The 26,405-nt window shown below is 41.6% G+C and overlaps 1 protein-coding gene and 2 pseudogenes across 2 annotated transcripts in view; 1 reads left to right on the top strand and 2 right to left on the bottom strand.

The window, feature by feature from the left end:
- The window catches only part of LOC110067017 (uncharacterized), a 67,381-nt gene that overhangs the window by 12,119 nt on the left and 28,857 nt on the right, over positions 1-26,405 (bottom strand). For both annotated transcript variants that reach the window (XM_089278769.1, XM_020774286.2), the window contains exons 5-8: positions 15,430-15,679; positions 11,812-12,608; positions 11,662-11,701; positions 560-643 (exon numbers count right to left, since the gene is read on the bottom strand). In XM_089278769.1, coding sequence (XP_089134895.1) covers positions 560-643; positions 11,662-11,701; positions 11,812-12,608; positions 15,430-15,679 — 1,171 coding nt within the window. The remainder of the gene's footprint in view (positions 1-559; positions 644-11,661; positions 11,702-11,811; positions 12,609-15,429; positions 15,680-26,405) is intronic.
- Positions 1,448-5,531, bottom strand: LOC149098805 (uncharacterized; annotated as a pseudogene).
- On the top strand, positions 8,600-10,194 carry LOC149098804 (uncharacterized; annotated as a pseudogene).

Here is a 26,405-nt window from a genome sequence, read left to right as displayed (position 1 = left end):
CTTCAGAAAGGACTATTCCATGAAAAACACTTGGTTTTGTTTGCGGATGCTTTAAAGTACAAAAACTCCTGAGATTTCTTGTAGCCCTTCTTCGGGTCAAAGATTATGGAGCAGTTTTTGATGGCTTACCTGACTTTTCTAGTAAAGTGCTGCGTAAGGATGTTAATCTTGAATTACTGTCCAATACCTTATTGGCGATATTGACTCCGGAGTTATTTACGAATGGCTGGTAATTTAAGCAATTACCATCAAAGGAAAAACACTCCCTTGTTGGCATTTGAAAATCTTAGGCTGAAACTATGCAATTATTTACATAAGTTCGTGTTGCTCTCTCAATATCTGTTGCAACTGTCGAGAGACAATCACGTGGACTCCACTGTTGATGGCGCTTCGACATGACTGGAAGCTCTGCATAGTGTCCAAAATTTGGCACTGGAATTTAGCACTAATTTCAAGCAATTTGTCTCTTTACTATGTATCCTTTAGTTGAGTGTGACCACCGATTCATGGTGGCCCCTCCATGCTGATCCTTTAAAAATGACATACAAAAAGAGATTACCTCTACCTCCCACAGTCTCTCTGTTTCGCTGAGACCTTTTCGTTCTGGTTGAACTCTGCCTCTCCGCAGTAGCATCGATCTGGTCTGTGAAAGGAAACAGCAAACTTATCTTACTACGAATTACTTTCCCCCACTAATCACAGAACAAGCCCGTATCCGGAGACAAAATCTGGGTGTTCTAACCTTCATATGTCTGTTTTATGGCAGGAATCAGGTGGCGTGTTTCATCTCTGGAAAATGTTTTTAACTCTGGTCTGACCAGACCTCTTGGAATCTCACAAGTTTTATCAAGCCTTTCCCTTACCCTGACCTGGACACGAAATAGACGACCGTAAACCCTCACGTAAACTAAGTGTTTAGGCTTTTTACCTCCTAAAGAAGAGATATTTACCCCTTTTATCCTTCGCTGCTACCCGCTTTCTTTATCATGGGTTATATAAGACATTTCTTTTTCTTAAGCATACCAGCGGACCGAATTCTAAGAAAGCTCAGCAACAAAGCCTGGACTAAAGGCTAGATAAGACAATTTATGGGACAAAAAATGCAAAAGATGTAATTAGTGTAAAATATAAAATACTCTGCTCTATAAAAATAATTTTGCACTGATGGAATCAGACTGCTTGTTCAAAGTTAGCTTTAGTTCTTTTATAAAAAGCATCTCATAAATTTAGGAGTCAAATTTGCTCTGACACTACCGTAAGATCTTAGATTGAAGGTCCATGTCACTTGGGTCTCTCCCATGATGCTCTCTGACGTATTTCCCAATCGCAGACCCCTTATTTCCTCAGTACGTTGATACAGGTGTTGGCATGTGTAGCCGACATAAACTGCATTGTACAGATTACACTTGAAATGGTATAAAACGCATTGTTGATTCACGATAGGGTGTTTCTTTTTTCTTGGCTTGATCTTGGATCCGATCTTTCGGCTTGTGTAGACGGGTTGGATATTTGTTCCGATTTTGCGACTTCATTCCCCAAGTTGTCTTCGCACAGAATTGGCTGATCTCTAGTCCTTCAATGGAAATATTACTCTCACAGATGCTTTCTTCTCGTCACACATCTGTTCGGATCTTAAATATTCTGAAACTTTTGCAGTAACAAAATCAACGATTGTTGACTGCAAGAGTAGGACTGGGTACTGAAGTCAAGAGAAAGTCTCCGTTCGACGTTCACATTCTAGGTGGAACAGTTACCAGTTAGATGAAAGCTTAAAAGCATGATCCAGCATCGTTTTTATCAGTGACTGTTGTTCCAGTGTCTGCTGGCTTCTGATACACCTTTGTCCCCAGGCGGGACATGGGTTTGCCGATTTCCTCCCCTAGGGAAAGGAAGTTTGCCATTTTCGGCTAGTTCCATGGTGAAGCTAACTGACTGAAGGATGGCTCTCATTCAGTGTGGAGCTCGAGAGAAATGCTGCAACTGTTTCAACGTTGGGCATTACGCTCAACGTGTCGTCCACGTAGCGTTTGTAGAAATCTGGTATTTTGCCTTGGTCTTGAAGTCGTTCTTCGATACCACACATGAATGCAGACCGGTGCAGTGCTCCGCCAACTGAGCTATCAAGCAAAGTGGGAGCTGATCATGTTGTGGCTTTGTTATATACCCGTAGATGGTGAAGAATGCGAGCGAACATATGAAGATCATATATTTGAACTGCGGAGAAAGATATGAAGACCTGATTGATCATCGCAGTTACATACACAACTTAAGCAGTTGTGAAATTAAAGCCTGAAAAAAGTTCAGGCTTGAACGGGATCCTCTGCGATACCGGTGCAGTGCTCTACCAACTGAGCAATCAAGCCAACTGATGGTGAAGAATGCAAGTGAATATATGAAAGATCATATATTTGAACTGCGGAGAAAGATATGAAGACATGTTTGATCATCACAGTTGTTACACAACTTTAGCAGCTGTGAAATTTAAAAAGCCTCAAAAAAAAAAAAAAAAAAAAAATTCAGGCCTGAACGGGATTCTAACCATGACCTCGGCGATACTGGTGCGGTGCTCTGCCAACTGCGCTATCAAACCAACTGGGAGCTGATCGTGTTGTGAGTTTGTTATATGTGCGCAGATGGTGAAGAATGCAAATGAATATATAAAAGATCATACATTTGAACTGTGGAGAAAGATATGAAGACATGACTGATGTCATGTCTTCATATCTTTCTCCCCAGTTCAAATATATGATCTTTCTTAGATTCACTTGTACACATGAATGCATTGGTCATTAGGAGTCCCAGAGGCGAACCCATCGCGACGCCATCGACTTGTTCATACAGATTTCCCTCAAATTGAAACTAGTGAGACAATCTCAGATAGTGCAGAGTGTAATTTACGGCTCCGATGCAGTAGTCACACAGATCCTCACACCTGCTGTTCTCTCCCTTGCTAGTCAACTAGGCCTTTTCCCCTCTGCAGAATATGGGCGGACAAAAACTTGATTAGACATAATCTTAGCAGTGTGTGTGTTTCGCGTTTGTGTTTTGCCCAAAAATAACTTACAATTACCGTTTGTCAAGACGATTTTAAATTTGTGGTATTTTATCTCGAGTTTCGTTCATTTTGTAGCATTACTTTTCACGCCAACGTTTGTAATTAATTTTGATACTTTTGTTTTCCTCACCAATGTATGCAACAAGATACCTTTGTTTCCACGAAAATATGAGAAAGATGTGTATTTTTTTAACTCACTGCTGGAGATAAATACAATATAAAAGTTAAATATCTGCTGAAAAGTCGAAGAGGAACGATTTTGTTTTCCTGATTCAAAACGTAGATTTTCATTTCACCGATAAACAAGAACTAATCTAATTATCAAATTGCTGCTTTTCATGTGACGTCATCATTTTCCAAAATAAGAAATTACCAATCCTTCTGAAGTTTTAGTTTCATCAGATGTAAGACCCTTTAATGACTTCATGTTTTGCAGCGTTTAAGCTCGACAGGGTTCCTCATTTTGAAATAGGGCACGTTTGAATTTCCAAGTTTATGCGTTGTGTGACATTAAAATAGCGGCCCGATAAGGTTCTCGAATGGTAAAAAAGATAAGTTATTGCTCAAGTTTTTGCTAACTAAACAGTTTTTGCTCTAGAAAGAACTATTAATTTCAATGTGTCGCCTTCGGAGCTCTAGAGTAATAACTTTTCGTTTCAATGGCAAAACTCAGTGGCAGATGTTTCTGTTACTTCACGGCCGCCATGTTTGTGTCCCTCGAAGGGGCACAAACATGGCGACTCCATACAAAGCTCTATAAATTTGTGTGAAACACTTCTCCGAATAGCGGGAAAATGAAGAACTGCACAGACCTAAATCTTGGCGAGGTTGTTTATATATCAATCATCTTTCATATCCCAGCTTCTTGACTTAATTTATTGAATGGTTATGACTTTTACTTTTGATGGCGTGACACTGCAAACCAGCCATAGTCACGTCGAATCACGGAATGGTGCGTTCTAATTCTGTTGCCAGCCGAGTTGGTATAAACAATAAAACCACATCAAACTAATACACAATGCTGTCGAGTAATACAACTGAGGAGCGTTTCAACGAGAAATATTGAAGAAAGAGATCTTTACTTGACCGAAATTATATCCCACATTGGTGAGCGAGTCACCTCATCGACTGATGAAATTAATTGCAGGTTTCAGTAGGTGCCACGGAGTCTGCGGCAATAATAACGAAGTTTCTTTTGTCACAAATTTACTAGTTTTACATGTAACTAACGCGGGAAAGCTTCGGCAGAATATGAGCTTTGGGCTCTCTTTCATAGAAGAGGAAACAAACAAGCTGCTAAAGAGAAGCAATACGTTCCCATTTTCTATTTCAACCCTGGCAAACACACAGTAGTTATATCACAGCAGACGACATTTCTTGAATCGAGCTAGGGAAGATTCCAGAAGATACGCAGTCACAGTAGCGTTCTTTGTACTAAAAAAGGAGAACTGACGTTACCTGAAATATAACTTTTATCCCCAATCAAAACGAGTGTGATATCACTCATTACAAAAAAAAAAGAAATGAACTCGAGAACGGAGTTTATCACACTAGCAATGCTAGAACGCATGCGTCTTACATGTATACCACAAGGAAAAGCACTCAACGTTCGTGGATAGTCCCGTATGAACTGTATCTTTCACTTAACATATAGTCGACTTTGAAAGAAGTGTGTGACACGTTTTCCGTAATGCACTCGGGTACCTACCCCACCCAGCCCGCCTTCCCGGAAGGCTAATGGATTAATTGGAATTAATTAATTAAACAAATATTAAAGTTTACATCTTATGGCGTTAGTGACTTAGTGAACAACAGCCCCCTAAAAACCATCCTAATAGTGCACTCTGCACTAAAAATTGGTTCCTGGTGACAATATTTAACAGTTCTACTAGATCTGCTTTTGTGATGTGGAGACTGCGTTCTTTGCTAAACGAGTCATCCTTATATGCTTTTTTGGTCAGAATTTCAATTGTCTCATCAACAGGTACATTAGTAAAAAGCGAAGAGACATCGTATGTAACAAGGATATTGTGATCATCAACTTGGATATTCTGCAGATCATCCACAAAGGCTATGAAAGAACTATTCCATGGAAAACAAGTGGTTTTCTTTGCGGATGCTCTATTTATGATACAAAATCTCCTGAGCTTTCTTGTATCCCTTCTCTCGGTCAAGGATTATGCAGCAGTTCTTGATGGCTCACCTGACTTTTCCAGTAAAGTGCTGTATAAGGATAAAATGTTTAAGCAAGCAACCGGAACGATGATCCTGCTGGTATACGTTGGATCAATAGTGATCTAATCGGCTTTACATATAAAATTGTACCTGAAGAAGGCTGGTTTGGCCAGCCGAAATATAGTACACCTTCAAAAAATCATTGTATAAGGATGATTGTTATACATTTAACTCACAATCTCTTTTTCTGTTTGGCTGAAAGCATGCAATGAATTATCGAAATCAGCGCCTGTGATGTCATCTAGCTGCAGATTATACAATAATCATGTCAAGGTCACCCAAGGTCACGGGTAACCAAGTCATGTATGACCACAGTGCATGATTTCGGAAATCATGTCAAGTTCGCGCACTTTGCCTTGCTTGCCGTCAGTGAAGAAGAAAAAACATGACTTCCATTATTTTTCGTTCAATGTATAATAAAACAATTATTAGATTCGGTTTTTGTGATATCCAAAACAATCTGGCTAGCAGTAGAACGGGGAAAGCCTACTATAATAGTAAGCAAAATGCAGCAAATTCAATTCACTCAAAGCAATTTCTTTACAAATAAAACTTTAAGCAATCTAATTTTATTCACCCGTTTTGCAAAGCTTGCAACGGCGTGAAACTACTTCATTGATCGATAAAAGACGTAACCAGGTGTTCAAACGAGCTCTAATAACTTCTTGAATCCAAAACTCTCCTTTCCACCGCGAAAACTTAACGTACCAACAGAATTTACGCTGTGTTTTTAAGCCGATAAGGTGACCTGTGATACTAATAAGGCAACCCGAAGCAAAACGAAGAAATTAACTTTCAGTTTGGCAGCCACAAAGTTCTTTAACTCTATGCTTCGTGCGACACCAGTGGTCCCCACTCAAACTTTTTTCACGCTGCGAATCAATACATTTTTGGATGGAAAAATGCTTTTGCTTTTCCACCAAAAGACTGCGCTTGGCTGCATGCCCATTTTCTTTCACGTTAAGATGAACTAACTGCGTTTAGATCAGACTCAGAAGCGATGCGTTTCTGAAATTCCTTTTCAAAATCCATTTGAAGCGGGAAACCAACTAAATGCAGGCGCGCTCAGCCAATCAGCATCAAGTAATCATGCCCTCTTGATTACCAAGTGCCCTTGTGATTAAAAAAAATGCCCTCTGTGTCAGCTAATCAGCATTCAGTAATTTTGCCCCGTATGCGATAAATAATGTGAACACTCACCTATGTGACACTAGATGGAAAACATGGGGGCATCCACCGACTTTCCAAAATCCATGTTTTTTTTTTCACAATTAGGAAAAAGATTTTAAGATACAACCCAAAATTCCAGTAGCTGTTCATTCAATCTTTCGGGGCTTTTTGATATAACTAGTACCTGTCAATGGTAGTCGATGTTTAAAGGACAGCAACACCTATTAATTAACAAGCAGGTCAACCCAGAAACTGACTAGGAATTTATTTCCATCCCAAACGTCATTATTTTTTGATGCAATTAAGGGCAAATGTTGATGAGTAATTTCTTAGAAGTCGATTTTACAATAAAAACTAATGGTAAAAATCAAGACGTTTCGACCTCTTCAAGGTCATTTTCTAGTGCGAGTAAAACATTGTAAAATCAGCATAAACATGTTTCTAACAGTAAAAAATAGTTAAAAATGCCATGAACGGTAAAATACAATAAAATATGTAAGACAGGTGATAAACAATATATACGAAAGTTCAAAAGGGGACCTAAAACAACGAGACAATAAAATAATACTAATAGGCTTTAAGAACAGATCTCAACAAATAATCTAGCGCGAATTGAATCAGACGGTTTGTTCCGTGATGGTTTTAGTTCTTTGTTAAAAAAAAAAAAAATCGAAAATAAGACAGTCAAATTTATTGTGACACTTTCTTAAAATTTTAAAACTTTGCTCAATGTCATCCGGCTTCTTATCATGTTGCTCTCTTAGGTGGTGTCCAACTGCCGATGCTTTGTGTATTTCAATTCGTTGGTGTAGGTGCCGGCAAGTATGGCCGACATAACCTGCATCACACAGGTTACACATAAGCAATACACCACACGTTGCTTATTCACTAGGGGAGGTTTGTCTTCCTTCACTCTGATTTCATCTTGAACTTTCGACTTTTGTACATTTGCATTGATCATTGAGAGGTCGAAACGTCGAGATCTTTTATCGAAAGTTTTTACTGCAAAATTAAGGAAAAATAAACGCAATTTTATGTTGTCCTTTAACATGATAAATGTCAAGATGGAAGATCTGTCTCTTTATGTGAAATGACTTGACGCCTCAAATCATTATCCTGACGCTCAACGCACCTTATAGAGGTTATCTACTAACAATAGGAGAGTGGTTCCAAACTACTTTAAAGTAACCAAAAGCCAGGTGGAATGGGAAAGGGGGGAATCTGAAACAGTGACTCTCGATAGGGCTCTAATACTTCAACTAACAAAAGGGTTCACCCCCATCTATGACATTAGTCACTTTGGTTCGCTTAGTAGCCTGGGTGGTAGTACTTGAGGACTTTCTCTTTCTGGCTAAACTCTGTGGGACTGCAAAAATAAAGAAGCAAAAAGAAGCACAAGAAACGTATACACTGCTATGAAAAACGACACGAAAATCCATAGAGGTTAACCTTAAGCTGAGTTTGAACACCGATTCCTGTTAAAAACATAGTACATTCTACAATGGGCGACAAAAGTAGCTGAGACTCTTTTAGAAAATAACTCTTTTCGATAGTTAAGCAGTAATTCTATTTTATTTGCATCCAGCGTTAATTCTCTGATCCTCCCTGCCCCCCAATTCAGTGTTGTGTAGGCGCTGTGGTCTGTGAAATGCCTAAGAAATGGAAAAATCGACCTTGTTTTTGCTAAAATAACCGGTGTAGTACTTAACTGAAATGTCTGCCATCGCTTTATTTCGGTATCCGGGTTCTTTTTATGGGAGAATTATGGCAAGCCTACTCATTAGTACACTAGTCAAAAATCGTGAAAAACTCAATATTTTGTAACCTGTATTTTTGGAAGCCTTAGGCATTACACTTGCTGAGAAACTTACTTTTGTGCAGTATTCCTTTCCCATTTTTAATTTTTAGACATCTTTGAGACCTTACAGAAAAATGTTTTGCCGTTTCCATGGTAACAAGTGTTATTTTCGCGTCGTTTTTCCTGAAAAAGGTTATTTTTCATTTGTTTAGCCCAAAAGCCCTTGATCGAGCCCCCTGATTGATTTAGAAGCCTGATGACGCGTTTTCAGCCAAGGAAGGCTTGGCAGCTCAGGTCAAAAACGATCCGAAACGTTGCACGCGTTAATCTACTGGAAGAAAATGCCACCGAAAGTCAAAGCTAGAAGCATTCGAAGAAGGAAAAGAAAGTTCACGGGAAATCGTTATACCAGGATAACAAATTCCCCTGAATCAGAATTGTCAGCTACGGAAATAACAGCAAAAAACAGAGAAGATTCCATAAGCGAGGCAAGCAGCAGCGAGGACTGTAAACAAACACCTTCGAGTGCAAAACATCCTTCAGTATCCGTGAAAAAACTCGGGGAACACTCTAATTTCAGCGATTCTTCCATCGAAGACGTACCAGAAAGAATTGAAGGATTCCCTTTCGTGGACATTTCGATTCTTGCATCTGGTTTTCAGCTCTTTTGGTGTCCTGTTTGCAAGTACGGCCATGTTGTGTTGGAAGAGGACAATGAAGCAAAGAGAGGGTTTGCTTCTCTTCTTGTTGTAAAGTGTACATCACACAAGTGTTCCTTTTCAAGGCAGTTCTATACTTCTTCAAACTTGAGCAAGGAAAAACGTTTGAGGTCAACAGAAGAGTTGTGCTTGCCGCTAGAAGTATCGGAGTCGGTCACCAAGGACTGCTGAAATTTTCTGCGGTCATGAACATCATGACACCTACGCACGGAAATCCCTACAGTGACCATGTGAAAGCGACTTGTAATGCAGCCCAAAGTGTCGCTAAGAGAAGTATGGAAAATGCTGTTGAAGAGTTGAAAGAGTTATATGAGCCAGAGGAAGATGGGTTTTACAATGTGCGCATTTCTGCAGAAGGTACATGGAAGAAGAGAGGCTTTTCATCATCATTTGGAGTGGTAACAGCTTTGACGTTACTCACTGGTAAGGCTGTTGTTGTAGAAGTGACGTCCAAGGGGTGCAGAGAGTGCGTGGGTTGGAGAGACAAACAAAGAAAAGTTGAATTTAACGACTGCTGGGAGGGCCATCAGGCCACTTGCCATGCAAATTTTGAGGGCTCATTTGGCGCTGTGTATGCAGCTGGTGCTCTTGCTATCTGCCAGAGATCAGTTGACAATTATGGTCTCCACTATGTTGAATTCTTGGGAGATGGAGACAGCAAATCATACAAAGTTCTTGTTGATGAGGCAGTGTATGGTGATGTTGAGGTAACTAAACTCCAATGTATGTGACATGTCCAGAAGCGCCTGGGATCTCAGCTTCGCTCTTTGAAGACGAGAACAGGGTAAGCTCGCCTCGCTGATGGAACAGGTATCGGTGGACGGGGAAGGCTAGCAGATAAGACAATAGACAGTATGCAAGGGTACTAGAGAAAAGCCATCAGGGGAAATACTCACGACACAGATTCAATGGAGAAAGCAGTGATGGCTAATTGGCGCCACATCAGATCAATAGATGATGATCCTGATCATGATCTGTGCCCGGCCAGAGAAACCTCATGGTGTGGCTATCAAAGGGATAACGCAAAGGGAACAGCAGATTATAGTCACCAACATCCACTTCCTGAAGCTGTAGCTAATGAAATCCTGCCTGTGTTTGAATCTCTTAGCGATCCTGAGCTCCTAAGGAAATGTTTACATGGTGGGACACAGAACCAGAATGAAGCTATCAACGCACTAATTTGCAAAGGGCATGCAACAAAAGAAACACATTCTTAACGCATCTACTTAAAACAACGAAATTTATGAAAAGGATTACAACATGGTTTCAAGTCACCAAAGAATACTTTGCAACTCTTGACAAGTGTCTTAAATATTTATAGAAAACACGACAACAATTTCTACAACAATTCGGCCTCTTACTTTAGTGTGAATCTTCCGGGCAGCAACTTCCAGCAAAGGTTGTAGAAACTGAACTGAATTTATCGTTTCGATAGATCAGCGAGTCAACCGCTGGTTTTTCGCTTTACTTCTAGTAAATTTAACTAAACACGCGAAAAACGTTTTGATTTATTTTCTTGATCATCTTATGAATCATGTGACTCATGCACCGATTACGCATTTTGCACGCGAATTTAAATGTTTCCTATATAGCTGGTGTTCACATGACGTCACTAAAATTCTAACTACAAAACTATTGATCTTCCCGAGATTTTACTTAAATGACGTATAAGAGCAGCTGAAAACTAATATTCATACAAATTTTCGCTCCGAATGGGTCCTTGGTTTTGTGATACACTACGCTTGAATTTCTAAGCTTTTGCGTGACGCGGCATTTACATGATGGCCTAGAGAGCTGTCATGATGGTTAAAAAAGTGACTTATTTCGGGGAACTTGGCTATCTGAACAGTTCATGTCTTAAAGCAAGTATTATTTTAATGTTCTAGAGTTCCTCGAGGGATAAATTCACGCTTTTGTAGCAAAACTCAGTGACAGATGTTTCTGTTGGTTTCCGGCCGCCATGTTGGTGCCCATACGGATGGGCACCAGCATGGCGTCTCCATACAAATCTCTATAAATTTGGGTAAAAAATTTCTCCGCATATCTCGTATAAGAAAAATTGCTGTGACCAGAATCTTGGCGAGAGTCTTTGCATATTTACCTTCTTTCATTTCCCAGATTCTGGACTTTATCTATTGACCGGTTTTGATTTTTATTTTGATCTATTTTGAATTGCGTGACACAGAAAACCAGCAATAGCCAGCAGGGTGAAATGGTGAGGTCTGTGGTTAAAAGTATGTGGTGGAATGGAAAACAAATTGCCGAAAAACATGAAACAAAGTGCAGACGCTGTTTTCATGTCCCAGCATACCGAAAAAAAACCCAAAATTTGTATGTATACGCCTTTCAGACACTATGTAACCAGCGATCAGAACAAGGATTTTCACGCTTTCGGGAAGAAGAACGTGGGAACGTGGTTGTTATACATTGTTCCATCGTATGTGGCCGTAAAAACAAACAAAAAAACAAACGAACAAACAAACAAAAAAGACAGAAAAACAAAAAATAAAGTTATATAAAGTTTTATCTTTCAGATTCTGTCACAAGATTCCCAATGTTTACTATATTCCGCTCTTAAGAGCCAGACATCTATACACTTTAGAAAGGATATGGTGGTGGAAACAAGATCATAATTATAACAATGAAACACCTTCAGACTGATAACCCAAATCGCTTTTATTTACCTGGTACAAATAACTGATTGTCCTCGCTCTGTTCTTCACTCTAAAAAGCAAGAAAATGGAGTTAGTTTTTCCTAGCATCAGGGGCGACAATCACTGTCCATAAGCTAGGTTGTAAGAAGCCAGTAAGTTTTTGCTTGAAAGGATTTTTACCTCGATTTTCGCTCGAAACCATTTCCCAATCCAGGAATTTTGACTATTTCATCGCGAGGGCTTCTTTTGCAAACGATCAATTTATCAGAAGAATGTACCGGGTGGAGATGCAAACATTCGTCGTTAGTACAACAGCCTGATTTGCAATTGTGCTGGTCGCAGTGGCAAACAGTGCATGGAACACACCAGTCATACGATAAATTACGTAGCCAGTGTAGCTTCTTTGAGAAGCCAGCCAGGGTATCATCAAGAAAGACACGAACTTCCCAGGGTTCCACTTCCTTTGAAGCAGTGTGTGAGGATCCTGAAGCAGAATTTTCCATCTGGGTTAATACGACCTTGATCGATCTTTTTCTGCAAATAAGGACCAGACTGTACATGGATTGCTCCCCAATGAAAAACCTAGCTCCGTTGCTATACAGACCGGGCTCGTCTCGGAAACCACGCTCGGAACACCAAGCGATACATGCTGACAAAAGCTGGGGAAAGAGCCCGTAAGGGACAAACCCATCACTGAAGGTGACATACAGCAAACAAGGATCACAGCCAGAAGGTTTCTTCTCGCAAAGCTCTGGGGGAGGTGGTTCGGTAAGTTGGGTTGGCACAAAATATCTTGCTACCTTAGTTTTCCTATCTGGAAAAAATTTCGCGATCAGCCCAAATTGTTCCATCAAATCCAAAATATCTTCCTTTTTCAATCCTCTCTTGTCAGGCTCATCAAAAACATGTTCCACGAGTTTCATTTGAAGAATTCCAGACTTCTCGAGATCATCCCAGCAGTTTGAGATAGAACCATCCTATGTAAAAAGACCAGTAAAGGAAAACAAAACATAGAAATCATAGTTACTTCCAAGAGAGAATAAAAGAAGAGAGTTAATCTTTAAGAAGTGTCTTTTTTCTGCTTTTTATAATTAATTATTATTATTATTATTTTAATCTCTGTAGTGTATATGTTGTAAATATTTATTTATTTCGGTTTTAGCTCTAATTTATAGATTTTAATTGTATCATTATATAGTATATATCTAGTATTAGGACCTCTATGTAAACCACTTTTAGTGATGGAGCTTCCTAATAAAAGATTGTTACTACTAATCTCCCATTTTGGCCTCATTCCGTAGGAGATTTCCTTCAAGTTATTCAGTTCTACATGAGCTTAAGTACCCAGTTCTTCACGACCGTTGTCTCGACGTTTTTGTGGAGGATGACCACAAAATGATGAGCAGTTTATCTAAGCATCATTCGTGTCACAGGGTTGGCTATTTCTGGACCTTCCTGGGGTTTCCGAAACCAGAAGTGCGCAATGAATAACTTGGGCGAGTTAGCCTAGAGAATAAGGCCTATATGTTATCTATTCACAGATATTAAACACCAATTGTGTTCTGGGGCAAATCCGCTCCCTGATTGACTTCGTGATCTCTCTTTATTCGCTGATAGACAACGATCGCCCCTTGAAAGGGAAAACGATTCTCTGTTTTTGGCTTTAAAAGTTCTAGTTTTTGACTGCTGTCTTTTATTGTGTTCTTGTAAAACTATTAGACGACTCGCCTTTGTTTCCTAGGAGCGATAGTCAGTGCAACCACCTTACACCTCAAAATTGTCGAATGAACTGATAAGCGTGACTACACAGCTAGCTGATTCAGTCCGCAAGCATTTTCGCTAAAGGTTATTGTTCCGAGTAAATGATTAGTATTTTATGGGAGTTCTGCTCTTAGGCTTCGCTAAATCCGTACATTTATATTTTGTTGATTACGTGTTCCGAGCGAAACAGTAAGTTTTGTTTCCTGAGATCTCTATGTTTACCGAAAGGAAGTCGGGGGAAGCATCGTTATTCCAGCAGAATTCTGGAGATCACATTCAAACTAAAGTCATGGAAGAAAACTAGCCCCATGAAGGTTTTTGTAATAGACGATTTATGACATGTGAGGAACCTCAAAATAAGGACTTCGATAAATCAAAGCATGGTTGGCGAATGTGCTATTTTAATTTACATTGCCTGCCTAAAAACTGAAAGTGACATGAGTTTATTCACTGACAATTTTGAACACTGTGGTACTTCGAACTTTCGAATTTGCCTTTTTGATAGTCAGCCGTGTATTCTTTAGCCTCCTTCGCAGACGCTTTTTGGGCTCGTCACACAATCGCCCTCCCCTACGAACGTCGGCTGAAACACAGGGTTATTCACTTCGCCAAATCAGACAGTGCACCTCCCGATCAAGGCAGCGAACTTTGGACCCAGAGAAATTTTGCAAGAGATTTATTCAACAGGGTGGCCTTTCAACGAGTGCGTTTAACTGAACAAGAAGCTGTGTTGTATTTGGTGAAGAAAGGGATGGAGGTGTTCGAACGCACACATTCGTTTGGCTAGGCCTGCGGGAAGTGTGCTTGGTAATAATCGCAAGACACCAAAATACTAGCGTGGCCTTTCAACGAGTGTTTGAGACATTCACAATATTAAGTTTCAATCATCCTCGAAGAACTATAATGTACTTTGTGGTGAAAAAGATGAAGTGTTAGTTCATCTATGAACTGATACTGGATTGGAAAAATTGTATACTTTAGTCATATTTACTTTGAAAGCGTTGCACAGCACACAGCAGTAGGCGTTGTAGTTACCGCTCCCCCATCCCAGCGAGCCCATTCTCTTTATGATTGGCTTTTTATTACATAATGACCTGGCACTGATTGGCTCTAAAGTAATTTCCACGTCATCTCCAGCTGATCTTAATGAACAACGGGAAAGGAATGCGCTGTTTGTTTCAGCCGGCGTTTGTAGGAGAGGAAGATTGCGTTATGAGCCCATAGAGCATCTACATAGGAGGCTATGTATTCTTTAAACATAAAAAATGAATAAAACGAAATGTCAGGTCCAGATAACCTCGGGTGGGTGACAATTTTTTCATCGTCGCCCGCTGGGCAACGTTTGGATTAAACCATCACCACGTGACCATAGCTGAACCAATTAGAGCGCGTTCAATTCAGCTCAGCTCCAGCTTTATAACAATCAGTAATGTTCATAAGGTTGGAAAAATGTTCACCTAGGTATAGCTGCCGTCAGCTGATTTAATTTCAGAAGATCCACAGCGCAACCAAAGGCACTGCCGTCGCCAACGTACAAAAGGTTCAAAAACAGGAACTAACCTAGCTAACGTGCAAAAAGGCACACAAACTGGAACTTATATCTTGCCAACATGTAAAGGGGCAAGTTAATGGACTGTTTGGACTAATAACTACCAAACTACAAACTGCAAACTCGCAAAAACGAAAATCAAAACACGAGTGATTCCCTATGGAAAATGTCACGTGAAGTGATGTCACTTAATTAAATTGGATATAAATAACCGGAAACGAAACGGTAGCCATACTAGGATTCACATCAGTAAACATTTATAAATGCTACGCTTTCGGCAAATAAGAACACCAATCACCTCCACTTTCCTACAGAAACCCCTACTTCGTAGTCTAATTATCGTTTAAAAGCTAGGTTAAGTTGTTCCACAGCAGCTTTATCATCCTGATGGGGATAATATGCATCAATTCAGCATTGTTGAACTTCCCCATTATGTACATCGTCAATCAGTACATTTTAAACAAGGTATATAGATATTCACATCTTACCCCCTTATCAAATGGCGGCACGGTGATCAGTTGCTTTAAAAGATCAATCAGCCATTGTGCTTGTAGTACTACAGTACTGCTATGCTTCACAATTACTCCAAGGTTGTGGTAAAAATCCAACATCAAGTCCACTTCTTTGTCTTCGTGTATCCGACACACTTTTTTGATGACGGTTCGGAGCTCTCCAATTTCCATGTGATAACATTCCTTTTTCACTAAAGCCTCCACAACTTTCTCAAAGTGAAACCATCTACAATTGCAAGTGAGAGAAAATCGACCAGATGGGCATTTTAAGCATTTCTTAAGCATAAACGAGACTGTATCAGTAGAGGGGAAGAGGGAGAATAGTACAGCCAACTGTTCACAGGCTCGTTGCAGCAGGATAACTCTTGTTAATGTGGCCATGTGGCAAGCAGTCACGCGCCTGCGTGACCAAACGAACAAAGAAATGGTAACAAATACACAACAACGGAGCCGCGTGACTGGTTACAACATGACCTGGCGACAGTTGAAAATGTTTCGTACAGGCAACGTAAAACCTGCAAGCGATGTTACGATTTCAAACCATGTTTTTTTTTATCAAGATAGGCTAAGTTAAGGTAAGAAATTACCCCAAGTACAGTATTTCGTCAGTTATGTATTCTGCTAGTTTGCTCAAAGATTTTTCACGATGCTGATTTATTATCTGATATTTCGTTACATGCGTTGTCCGTACTCGCTTACCGCCAAATGTATGATTTATTACTCACCCTAAACATCTGCTTAAAATTCTCGTTTGCAGCCTGATAACAATTTTCAATCATGCAGTAACTGGTGAAAGGTTGTTGGGGTTTCAAATATAATAAATGTCCCTATAAGTGATCAAGGTCCTAAATGTAATACAATTTGGCCCTTAATGTAATAAAGGTCCTAAGTGTAAGAACTTTGGGCCCTAAATGTAATAAGGTCACCGACTGCCATATTGGTACATGGGCAGTCTAAAAGTTGTACGTGACGCCTTATTGGCAGTAATTAAGTACAGCGACTACCAGAGCAGAGGCACAAGTTCAGTGGCTGCAGGAGCAGCAGGGGAATAGGATCGAGATCGTCAAGCGTCAGAAAATACTCGAGGGGTTAGGGACTGCCAGTTTCTTTACAAAACCTGTTGATATGTTTACTTTGAAGACAGAGTACTAATCGAGCACTTAATTTGCATAAACTTTTAAGTTGTGTTTTTTTTTGCGGATAACTTCCGTGAAAACCCATTTATAAGGGGAGATGCAGCATTCTGTTTTGCTATTTAATTTGGTTTCATACTCGTCTAGTTGATGTCGCGCAACATGATTTTGTTAAGCAGTAAGACACAGTTTTCTAAAAGAATTGGCGATTGCTAAGACTGCTAAATATATTTGAACTACTAGGGAAATAAATTTGGCTAAAGTATCGTCAATGCAGATTTTCCTTAGCACTTGGCAAGAACATTGGTTCGTCAATAATCCCGCACAATTCCCCGCACAATAGAAGTTTTAATTTTCCCCCACAATTTGCCTCCAAAATCACACGTTTTTTTTATTTCCTGCACCCTACCAGAAAGCCAACTATCTTGGAGGTATGATATTTAATTCAAGTTACCGAAAGTCTTATCTTTACAAATTTGGAGATCGACATATTTCGCGCGGTGCAAGAAACAAGTCGCATGTTTTTATTGAGCTACCAGTCCAAAAACGTTTTCGTATTTAGCTCGTTTTATTGCAATATGATTTGTTTTACTACAATGTTCAAAATAATACCAGCAGTAGCCACATGCAGTCATTGACTGCCTATTTTTTGTCAGTGTTTTGGTAGTTTGAACTCATACCGCGATTGGCTCAGTTCTTGTCTCACGAGAACGCTTCGAGCTTGACCTTTGCTTATATTGCTTTCAAGCAATATAATTCGTGGACCGACCCTTCCCGAAAACGATCGACATCTTTGTATGCGAGATGAACGTATAAGGCGCGATTCTCACCAAAACTTTCTTCGCAAAACACCGCGTTCTGTCACGAACAGCGAGCAATGTCGCGTTTCTCGTCCCCAGTTTCCATAGTCTACGCATGGGACGCCTGGGACCATGACCCCCCTTTTGGAGATCCAAAACGCTTACATTTTATGACTCGGGCTTTCCTACGGAAGCCCGAGTAAAGAGTTTGTGCGGGTAAATCCATGTAAGAGATTGACTCCCTAGTCCGCGAAATTGACCTAAATTTTGACCTGACGCAACATCGCCGAAGCGTATAATTTTGAAAATTTGCTAAAAATTCAGGCTTAAATTACCTGCAGATCTGACAACGCTAAATAACTGCTAAACGATGATATTTTAGTACTATATGTTAGCTTTTCCAGCCACGCTTATTATTTTGACTTGCTAGCGCTCGTAAAAGGTGTAATTTTGGGGTCGAGTTTTGCTCCTTTCGGGACAAAATACGCAAGGCCGTTTCTGCAAGAAAATAAACTCCAAACAACCTCAAAGTCACAGTTTTGAAATAAGTTAGTAAAAACCTTCCTGACAAAGTTTGAGGAAACCGAATTTTTCTATCCTGCATAGGAATACGTGAGTGTTAATGCCAGTTGCTCTTAACCCTTTCAAGCCCAAAGGTACACCAAAAAAATGCCGTTTTTAAGCCTTAAATCAGTTTTTGGCTGCCATGACACTAAGCTATTTTTTTTCCCGAACGGATAGACTTCCCCAAGATTAAGTACAAAAATGTAGAATATTATAATTTGGTGCATGCGCATAAGCCAAAATTTGGACTTTGTTTGGACTTTTTTTTTTTTTTTTTTTGCGATTGCCTGTTCCGAACTTTTTTCTGGCCTTTTTCCTTTCCTTTTTCTCGGCCCTTTCACTCTCGCTAGCTTTTCCGTATCATATTCTTTCTGGCTGTCCTAAAAAGTTGGGTGTTAACTATGGGCAAAGCCTGGAAATGGGACCTTGATCAGTTTTAGGTATAATTGGCCATTTTTCCCGGGCGTGTACTCCCAGATACGTTGGGTGGGGGTGTGCGGCCCACTTCCCAAAATCCTTACCTTATTTATGACCAAAATCTGCGATTTTCCCTACCATATTTATGACCTGGCCAAAAATTCGATACCCTATTTATGACCGTTGCGGCTGGCGCAGTCGCCCTATACTTAAGTTATGAAGGGCTTTTGCTGACGTTCTTACTGATAATGATGAAAAAGTGGCTTCTTCTAAGAAACATACCCAATTCAAGATTAGAGTGCTAAAACCATACCCTGTTTAAGACCAAAATGGCCAAAATCGATACCCTATTTATGACCAAAACGACTGAAAACCCCTACCCTTTGGGGCCGCACATACTTATATAGCCCATATAAGGGAGTACCCTCCCTCCGGGCCATTTTACCATTGTACCTTCCTAGGTGTACCTTTGGGCTTGAAAGGGTTAAGAGCACTTGCTCTAACAGTCACGTATTCCTATGCAGGATAGAAAAATTCGATATCCTCAAACTTTGTCAGGAAGCTTTTTACTAACTTATTTCAAAACTGTAACTTTGAGGTTGTTTGGAGTTTATTTTCTTGCAGAAACGGCCTTGCGTATTTTGTCCCGAAAAGAGCAAAATAGAGTTTATGTTTGCGGGCGTTAATATGATTTGGGCCCGACTCAGACTCATTTTAGCCCGAGCCGCTAAGCGAGGGCAAAAATGAGCTCTGAAAAGGGCCTAAAATCACTTGGGCTACTCCCAGTTACTCTCGTCTTTTTAGTTAGTCCCAGTTACTCTCGTCCTGCTTGCTACACACACCCCTCCACGAAAAAAATGTCGTCCCGACATTACAGAAGGTATACAAAAATAAAATATGACAAGTCATTCTTGACATAACGTGAGGGAGTGTCCCGATTTCAAACTGCATACAGCTCCATCATCCGTAGTGTTTGTTGAGTTTCTGCTTGACAGATAATAGATAAACTAGTAAGAATTCAACACAGTTCTGCTCGCCTATGGTTAATACATGGAGCGGTCAGATGCGACTATAACAGTGTTCAGTGCTGGTGTATCCATACGGGCTGTGGGATATACTGCAACTGCGGAATACACGGGATGTGTGAGGTGTAGCAAGGTGTAAGGCAACTGCCGATGACCTGGTAGGGAGATATAACTGGGGGACCTTGAATTGAAGTTACTACTGGCTGTAAACGTTGATACTCAGGCTCTCCCATTTGACTATAGGTCAAAGTCACTGGAGGTCGTCTCTCCCTTCGGGGTCGCGTAGCTGCTCCTGGGTGGTCCTCTGAATCTGATGTGTCACTTACTGCGTGGTCAACGTCAGGTGAATCTTGGTCATCTGAAGTTGGTGCTGGTGGGCCTCTGGTATCTGCGTGTGGGTCAGATTGCTCGCTGAAGAGGGTATCTGACCCATCGGTATAGCCGTCACTACTGGATTGATCTTGTGGATGCATAACCGGGATGCTTAATACTACTTCCTCGGGGTGGGGGGGGGGGGGGGTGGCATGTCGTGGGGGACTGGGTGGCACGGTGTGTCCATTTGGTATTCATCATCAGAACTCTCCCCAGTGTCTTCAGGTTGAGGTGTCAATTGAAATCTCAATTGCGTGCTTCTGGGCAAATTTCTCGGGCAATTTGGAAGAGGTAGAGCATCACACGGAAGAAGCAAGTTACGGTGCAGTACTCGCTGTTTGCCACGGTTATGTTCCGGCTTTACTCTATAGACTGGACTATCAGATATGTGTTCATCAACTATGTATATCTGCTCTTCCCAGTATGAACAAAGCTTTCAAGGTCCTCCTCTTTCTGGCAGGTTTCTAACGAGTACGCGATCACACCAGGGCAGAGGACCGCAGCAGAAGCCTTTTTGTCATAATACGCTTTACTTCTGGCTGATGATTTCATAGTATTCCTTGAGGCAATGTCATAGGCCTGTTTCATACCCGCTTGCCATGTCCTCACATAGTCCTGGTAGTCACCTTGTTGAGGGCTACTATCCAGATCGAACAGCAAATCAATCGGCAATCGCGGGGAACGGCCAAACATCAGATAAAATGGAGAAAATCCAGTGGTTTCTTGTCTTAAGCAGTTGTAAGCATGGATAAACTTGTTTAAGGAGTCTTTCCAGTTCGCTTTCTTTTCCTCTGGAGGGGTCCTTAGCATCGAGAGTAAGGTGCGGTTCATGCGTTCAACCTGACCGTTACCCTGGGATGGTATGGAGTGGTTCACGAACTAGACACTCCACTGAGACGTTCGAGGTTGTGGAACAATCTGTTGTCGAACTCACCACCTCGGTCATGATGTATTCGTGCTGGGAAACCGAACCTCGGAATAAACTCATTGTAGATCTTCTCAGCTGCCGTACGGGCCGTCTTGTTGCGTGTTGCATAGGCTTGAACATATTTGGTAAAGTTATCAACAATCAGTAGCACGTATTCATATCCGCCTTTACTCTTGTCCAAATGTAGGAAATCTATGGAGATCATTTCAAACGGTGCTGAGGTCATCAGGTGCTGCATTGGTGCTTTCGTGGGTGCGTTTGGTTTCTTTTGTTTGATACATCTGCATTGTTGCGTCACAAAATACTCTATGTCACGGTACATATGCGGCCAGTAGAAGCGGGACCTCGCCAGTTCTGCAACTCTCTCCACACCTAGGTGTCCCATTTCGGTGTGCAGTTCATTGAGTACCAATGGAATAAAGGTGTGTGGCAGGACTAACTGGATTTTAGAATTTGTTCTTCGTCTCAGGATACCCTGTTCATCAGCTTCCAGTTTCTTCCACTCTCTCATAAGGTTGGCAACGCCTTGGGGTACATTCTTCAACTGGCCTCTACTCAGTTTGATACCATGTGTTTTGTACTACGTTGCGTGACGTATTACATTGTCCGAGTGCTGCGCTTCTTTGATCTCCCTAGGGCTAAAGGGTTTTAGATTCAGATCCTTTAATGTGGGTTCATGGGTCATCATGTCAGTGGAAATAGCAGTTACCCTTGGGATGGTACCCCTTGCCTGTTCCCTAACTACTTCCAAGGTTGCTTCAAGGACATCTTTGAGAACGTCTTCAGTGCACTCTCGTACATGTTGATTGATATCTAATGGCATTCTTGACAGAATGTCTGACTCAACATTGGATTTGCCCGGCCGGTGCTTGATTGTGAAGCTGTAAACTGCTAACTCAGCTACCTACCGGTGTCCCGTGACATTCAGCTTTGCGGATGACATCACATACGTTAGTGGGTTATTGTCAGTGAAGAAGACAAAAGACGGGGCATAGAAAAGGTAATCTCTGAATTTGTCAGTTATCGCCCACTTTAAGGCCAAGAATTCTAATTTCCCGGAGTGCAAGTGGTAGTTGCGTTCCGCAGGAGTCAATGTTCTTGAGCCGTATCCGACAACGCTCAGTTTGCCTCCTTGTTCCTGGTAGAGCACTGCCCCAAGTCCTTCACCTGAAGAATCTGTGTGTAGTACAAACGGTTGTTCAAAATCAGGATAAGCCATTACCCCCGGCTGCATTAAACGGTCAATTAGGAAGTTTAACCGCTCTTGGTGTTTTTCATTCCAAGCAATTTTGTCATTTGACGACAGTTGTCCTGTCGAAGGTGGGGACTTAAACTTTGGGTGTTCTTGCGGTCTCTTGGCTTTGTGGGACTGGTTGCTGCAGTCTTTGGCTGACAATACATCATAAAGGGGTTTGGCTAGTCTGGAGAAGTCCCGAATATAATTACGATAGTAGCTGATGAAACCTAGGAGTTTACGCAGTGCGCCAGTGGTTTGCGGTTTAGTTTCTTTAAGGACTGCTACTGCTGCAACATCAGCAGGGTCCATCGTGTAACCATCCGCTGAGACAATTGTACCTAAGTAACTAACACGGGACTTAAACAATTCACATTTCTTTGGCTGCAGCTTAATGCCATGCTCCTGCAGAGGTCTAAGCACTTTTCTCAGGTTGTCTACATGATCACAGAATGTCCCGCTATACACGAGGATATCATCGAGAGAAGGAATGCATATTTCATCACGTAGACCATCCAGGCATTTCTCCATGTACCCCTGGTAGGCTGCTGGTACATTTTTAAGACCAAATGGAATGCGGTTCCACTGGTATAAACCCCAAGGGGTAATGAAAGCTGTCAGGTGTCGATGCTCTTCTGCTACAAATCCCTGGTGATACGCCTTCCCCTGGTCTAACACCGAGAAGTAAGTGTTTCCGCTAAGACTATTCAAGATGTCTTGGAAGCGTGGGATAGGATGGCGGTCATCTTGGGTTTCGCTGTTCAGTTGTCTACAGTCAACACATAATCTAAGGCTGCCACCTTTCTTACGCACGCACACCACTGGAGATGAGTATGGTGACTTCGAGTCGCTTAACCAGCCACGGTTGATCATATCCTGCAGGTGTAATTTCACCTCACCGTATAAGGGCTTTGGAATTGAGTTGTATGTTTTTTTTACTGGGTCATGATCCACTAGATTGATTTCCAATTCCAAGTCTTCAACGCATCCAATGTCATCATCATCCATAGCAAAAGCTCCAGACTCTTCTCTCAAAATCTCCCTGACAACCTCCTGTTGACCACACGACAAATGACTCAAATCTACAAGGGGAGTCCACTGCATGTTACCTTGCTCAGGCTTACTGGGTTCTGTCTCATAATTGACCGGCTCATTCCTAGCCCCTTTACCTTCCACCAGGCTTTCCTCAGTCTCAACTGGTAATGGCGTAACGAATTGCACTAACTGTATAGTGCCAAGTTCTGTTCGCTTTCGTAGAGTCACCTCTTGTTCAGTGTTGTTGGATACTGGGACATATATAGGACTCGAAGAACCTGGTTTAATCCGATGTAGAGAGCCCTTGACTTCCAACCCACCAGACCATGCCCCTTCCTCGTTGGGTTCAAACATAACAGGCAAATCTTCTTCCAGTAGCCCAAAATGTACTTGGCACTTCACTTCTACAGTCCCCCCTGCTACAATATGTATGTCTTGCTTGACAACTCTGAGTACTGCAGTATCAGGTTCACTGTCCAGGGATTGGATGAGGTTAACCAGCATTCTTGCTTCCCTCCCTTTCAGAGATGGGAGTGAATAATTTACCATTTGGGGTAATACGTCGCTTGCGTTGGAATTACTACTCCTCTTTATGACCTCTTCAATGACGTTGAAACCAACAATGAGATGTTCCTCGTTATCTTGACTTCCTATTAGTATGGGTACAGTTAATAGCTCTGCGGACCCATCCTCCCCAGCCAACTGGAACTCGACCTCAATCCAGCCGTCATATTCAATCTTTGTGCCATTTGCCGCTTGCAGAATCAAATCATCTTCCCCCAATAACTCAATTATGTCCCTGACTGGCTCATTTGGTAGGTTGACGTCTTTCCAACACTTTGACGCGACACAAACCTGGGCTCCGGTATCCCAGAGGGCATTGACTTTCTTCCCTTGGACCAAACAAGAAACTATGCATTTTCTTCCAACCAATTTAGTGAGTTTTGCTCGTTGTCTTGGAGTTAGGTGTGATGGGAATGACGTTTTGTGTGCCTCGCCACCTGCCATGGGCTCCATTTCCCTCCGTTCAACCTCACTAATGGCCTGACAGATTTTCCTATGTTTATTCCAATGTTCCCACTGACAAAACTTTGAACAGTAATAACTGGTATGGCATTGTGAGCAGCGCAAGTATTGATGTACCCAGTTCTCCCCCTTTCCACAGTTTACACATTGTTGGGACTGTATGTGGGTCTAAGGGGTTGCTCCCTGTCCCGTGGGGGTAACCCTGGCCTGTTTCCCGGGAAGTTTGCTGAATTGAAGCTCCCCCGACTCGGCTTCAGGCATTGATATCTAAAGTGACCAACACCACGACAATTGAAACAATGGTTACAACGAGCACCTCTCCCTTGTCTTTCACAACTCCAGCACCCCCTAGGAGGTACCCTTCCTTGCTCCACAGGATTGTACTGTAGGTGGGGGCTTTTACTACTTCCTTTTTCTATACCCTCCCGGATAGCAGCCAGTTCTGCTTTCAACTCCCTAACTTCAGTAAGTAGGTTGACTTTTGGTGGCTTCTCCGGCGTTTTGTCTTCAACGGGTGTACGATTTTCATTAGGGGTAGTCACTTGAGCTACCAGCTGGGCAGGGTTTCGGCTTGTGGACTGATCATGGCGAAAACTGAGTTTCTGCATTCTTTCTGTTTCATTACTAACTGCTGCATTCAATTTCTCAAAGAGCTCTTCATCTGCTACTTAGGTGTTTTGCAGACAGGGTTTTATTTCCATTTTAATACTGTCATTTCGTAACCCAGTTAATAATGAATGCAGAAACATGCATTGTACCAGCTTTGGGTCACACTTTAAATCAGATCCTGCCTCTTGTGATGCAAAAAGTACTTTCTGTTTCAAATCAAGGAGGCGAACCAGGAAGTCCTGAGGTGCTTTCTCAGCTTCCTGTGCTGCCGAACTGAGCAGCTGATACACTTCCGTAGCTCCTTTCTCCTGATAAAGTGACCTGAGTATTTTGCGTAATCTGGCAAGTTCTAAATCGAGCTTACATTCCAAGTAGCTCCTCAATCTCAGGCCTGGGTTGATTGCTCGGATAACGGCCTCGATAATTTCCTCTTCCTTGTAGCCTCGCTTTAAGCCGGCATCAATTTGGTGGGCCAGGCTGGTGAAGCTCAAGCGATCCTTTTGATGCGAATCTCCAATCTCCCCTGATATTTTGAACTCCTTTCTGAACGGTGCGATCGCTGGGCTTTCCTTAGGTGTCGGTATTTTCGCACTTGGTTCAACGGCTGGTTTCTTCTCCTCGTGTTCGAGTTTTACTACACCAGTCTCTTCCTCGGTCTTCGTGACGACTGGTTTCTTCTCCTCCTTCTCTTTAATTGCCGCTCTCAGTTGCTTTAATGCCTCAATTCCAATTGCCTCGGCATCTAAATATTTCGTTAGGAGTTGTATCAAGGTCAAGCGTCCCTTGTCCGTCTCTTTCACTTCGACCTGCAGCCCTGCACATAATTCGTGGAGGCTTGCTTCGCCAAGTCGATAAATAGCCGTTCTCACATCTATCTGCAACTCTTCGACGTCGTTCGACATTTCGACGGCCTTTTCTGTCACGTCGGGGTCACCAAATGTTGCACACTACTTTAATCACGCGAAAACAACTACTAAACTACCTTCACAAGACGTTTCTCCTCGACTGTCGTTTCTTACTATCTTGTTTTTCCTCGTGGGATCCTTTTTCTTAATCCTATAATGATCAGTTGGGCTAGTCCTAGTTACTCTCGTCTTTTTGGTTAGTCCTAGTTACTCTCGTCCTGCTTGCTACATAAACAGTGCGCCAGCTCAGGAAAAACTCCAAACATTTTATGCTTTTTAGAGAACTTAAGTGATGGCTCTCAGTAACCATGTTAGGATAATGTATATCTGTTGTCGCTCATTGCAGATAACTGCTATCAGTTAAAGGCTACTCACAACACTACGAAATATGCAACTTAATCAAGATGGAGCCACGGAGAGAAATCAAATCGCCCAGTTCAAATGAGTTACAGTGCTTTGAGACTGATAATCGTAGAAAATGATTAAGTACATTTCATTTTCACATGGCCTTTATTGTTGTAGAAATACTAAACCAAAGATAGCAAATTAAATACGCATTCATTAGTGTTTAATGGACGTTTTTGCAGGTAGTCTCCTTAACTTGAAGCGAATAAAATATTTTGACATAATATTTTTTACATAATCATTCAATCACCAAACCAAACATTTGTGTCAAGTTTGAGCGAAAGCGGGGATTTGAGCGGTATTACCTCCTGCTTGGTTCTGCCAAGAGAAGATCAAGGTAAGAGAGCGAATCCCCCACATTGGCCTTATACCCAAGGTAATCCCTTGTAAGTTATTTTGAGACTCGGTGCCCAGTTTTTCCGCCGATGTTACTCGCGCGATGCGTGCAATGGACAGCCCAAGCGACTTTCTTGAACTACCTAAGACGAAATGGCGGGAA

This window comes from Orbicella faveolata, unplaced genomic scaffold (assembly GCF_042242905.1).
Source record: "Orbicella faveolata isolate gen_17 unplaced genomic scaffold, um_ofav_v1 contig_46, whole genome shotgun sequence".
Classification (NCBI taxonomy): Eukaryota; Metazoa; Cnidaria; class Anthozoa; order Scleractinia; family Merulinidae; genus Orbicella; species Orbicella faveolata.
This window is presented reverse-complemented; position numbering and strand designations above follow the sequence as displayed.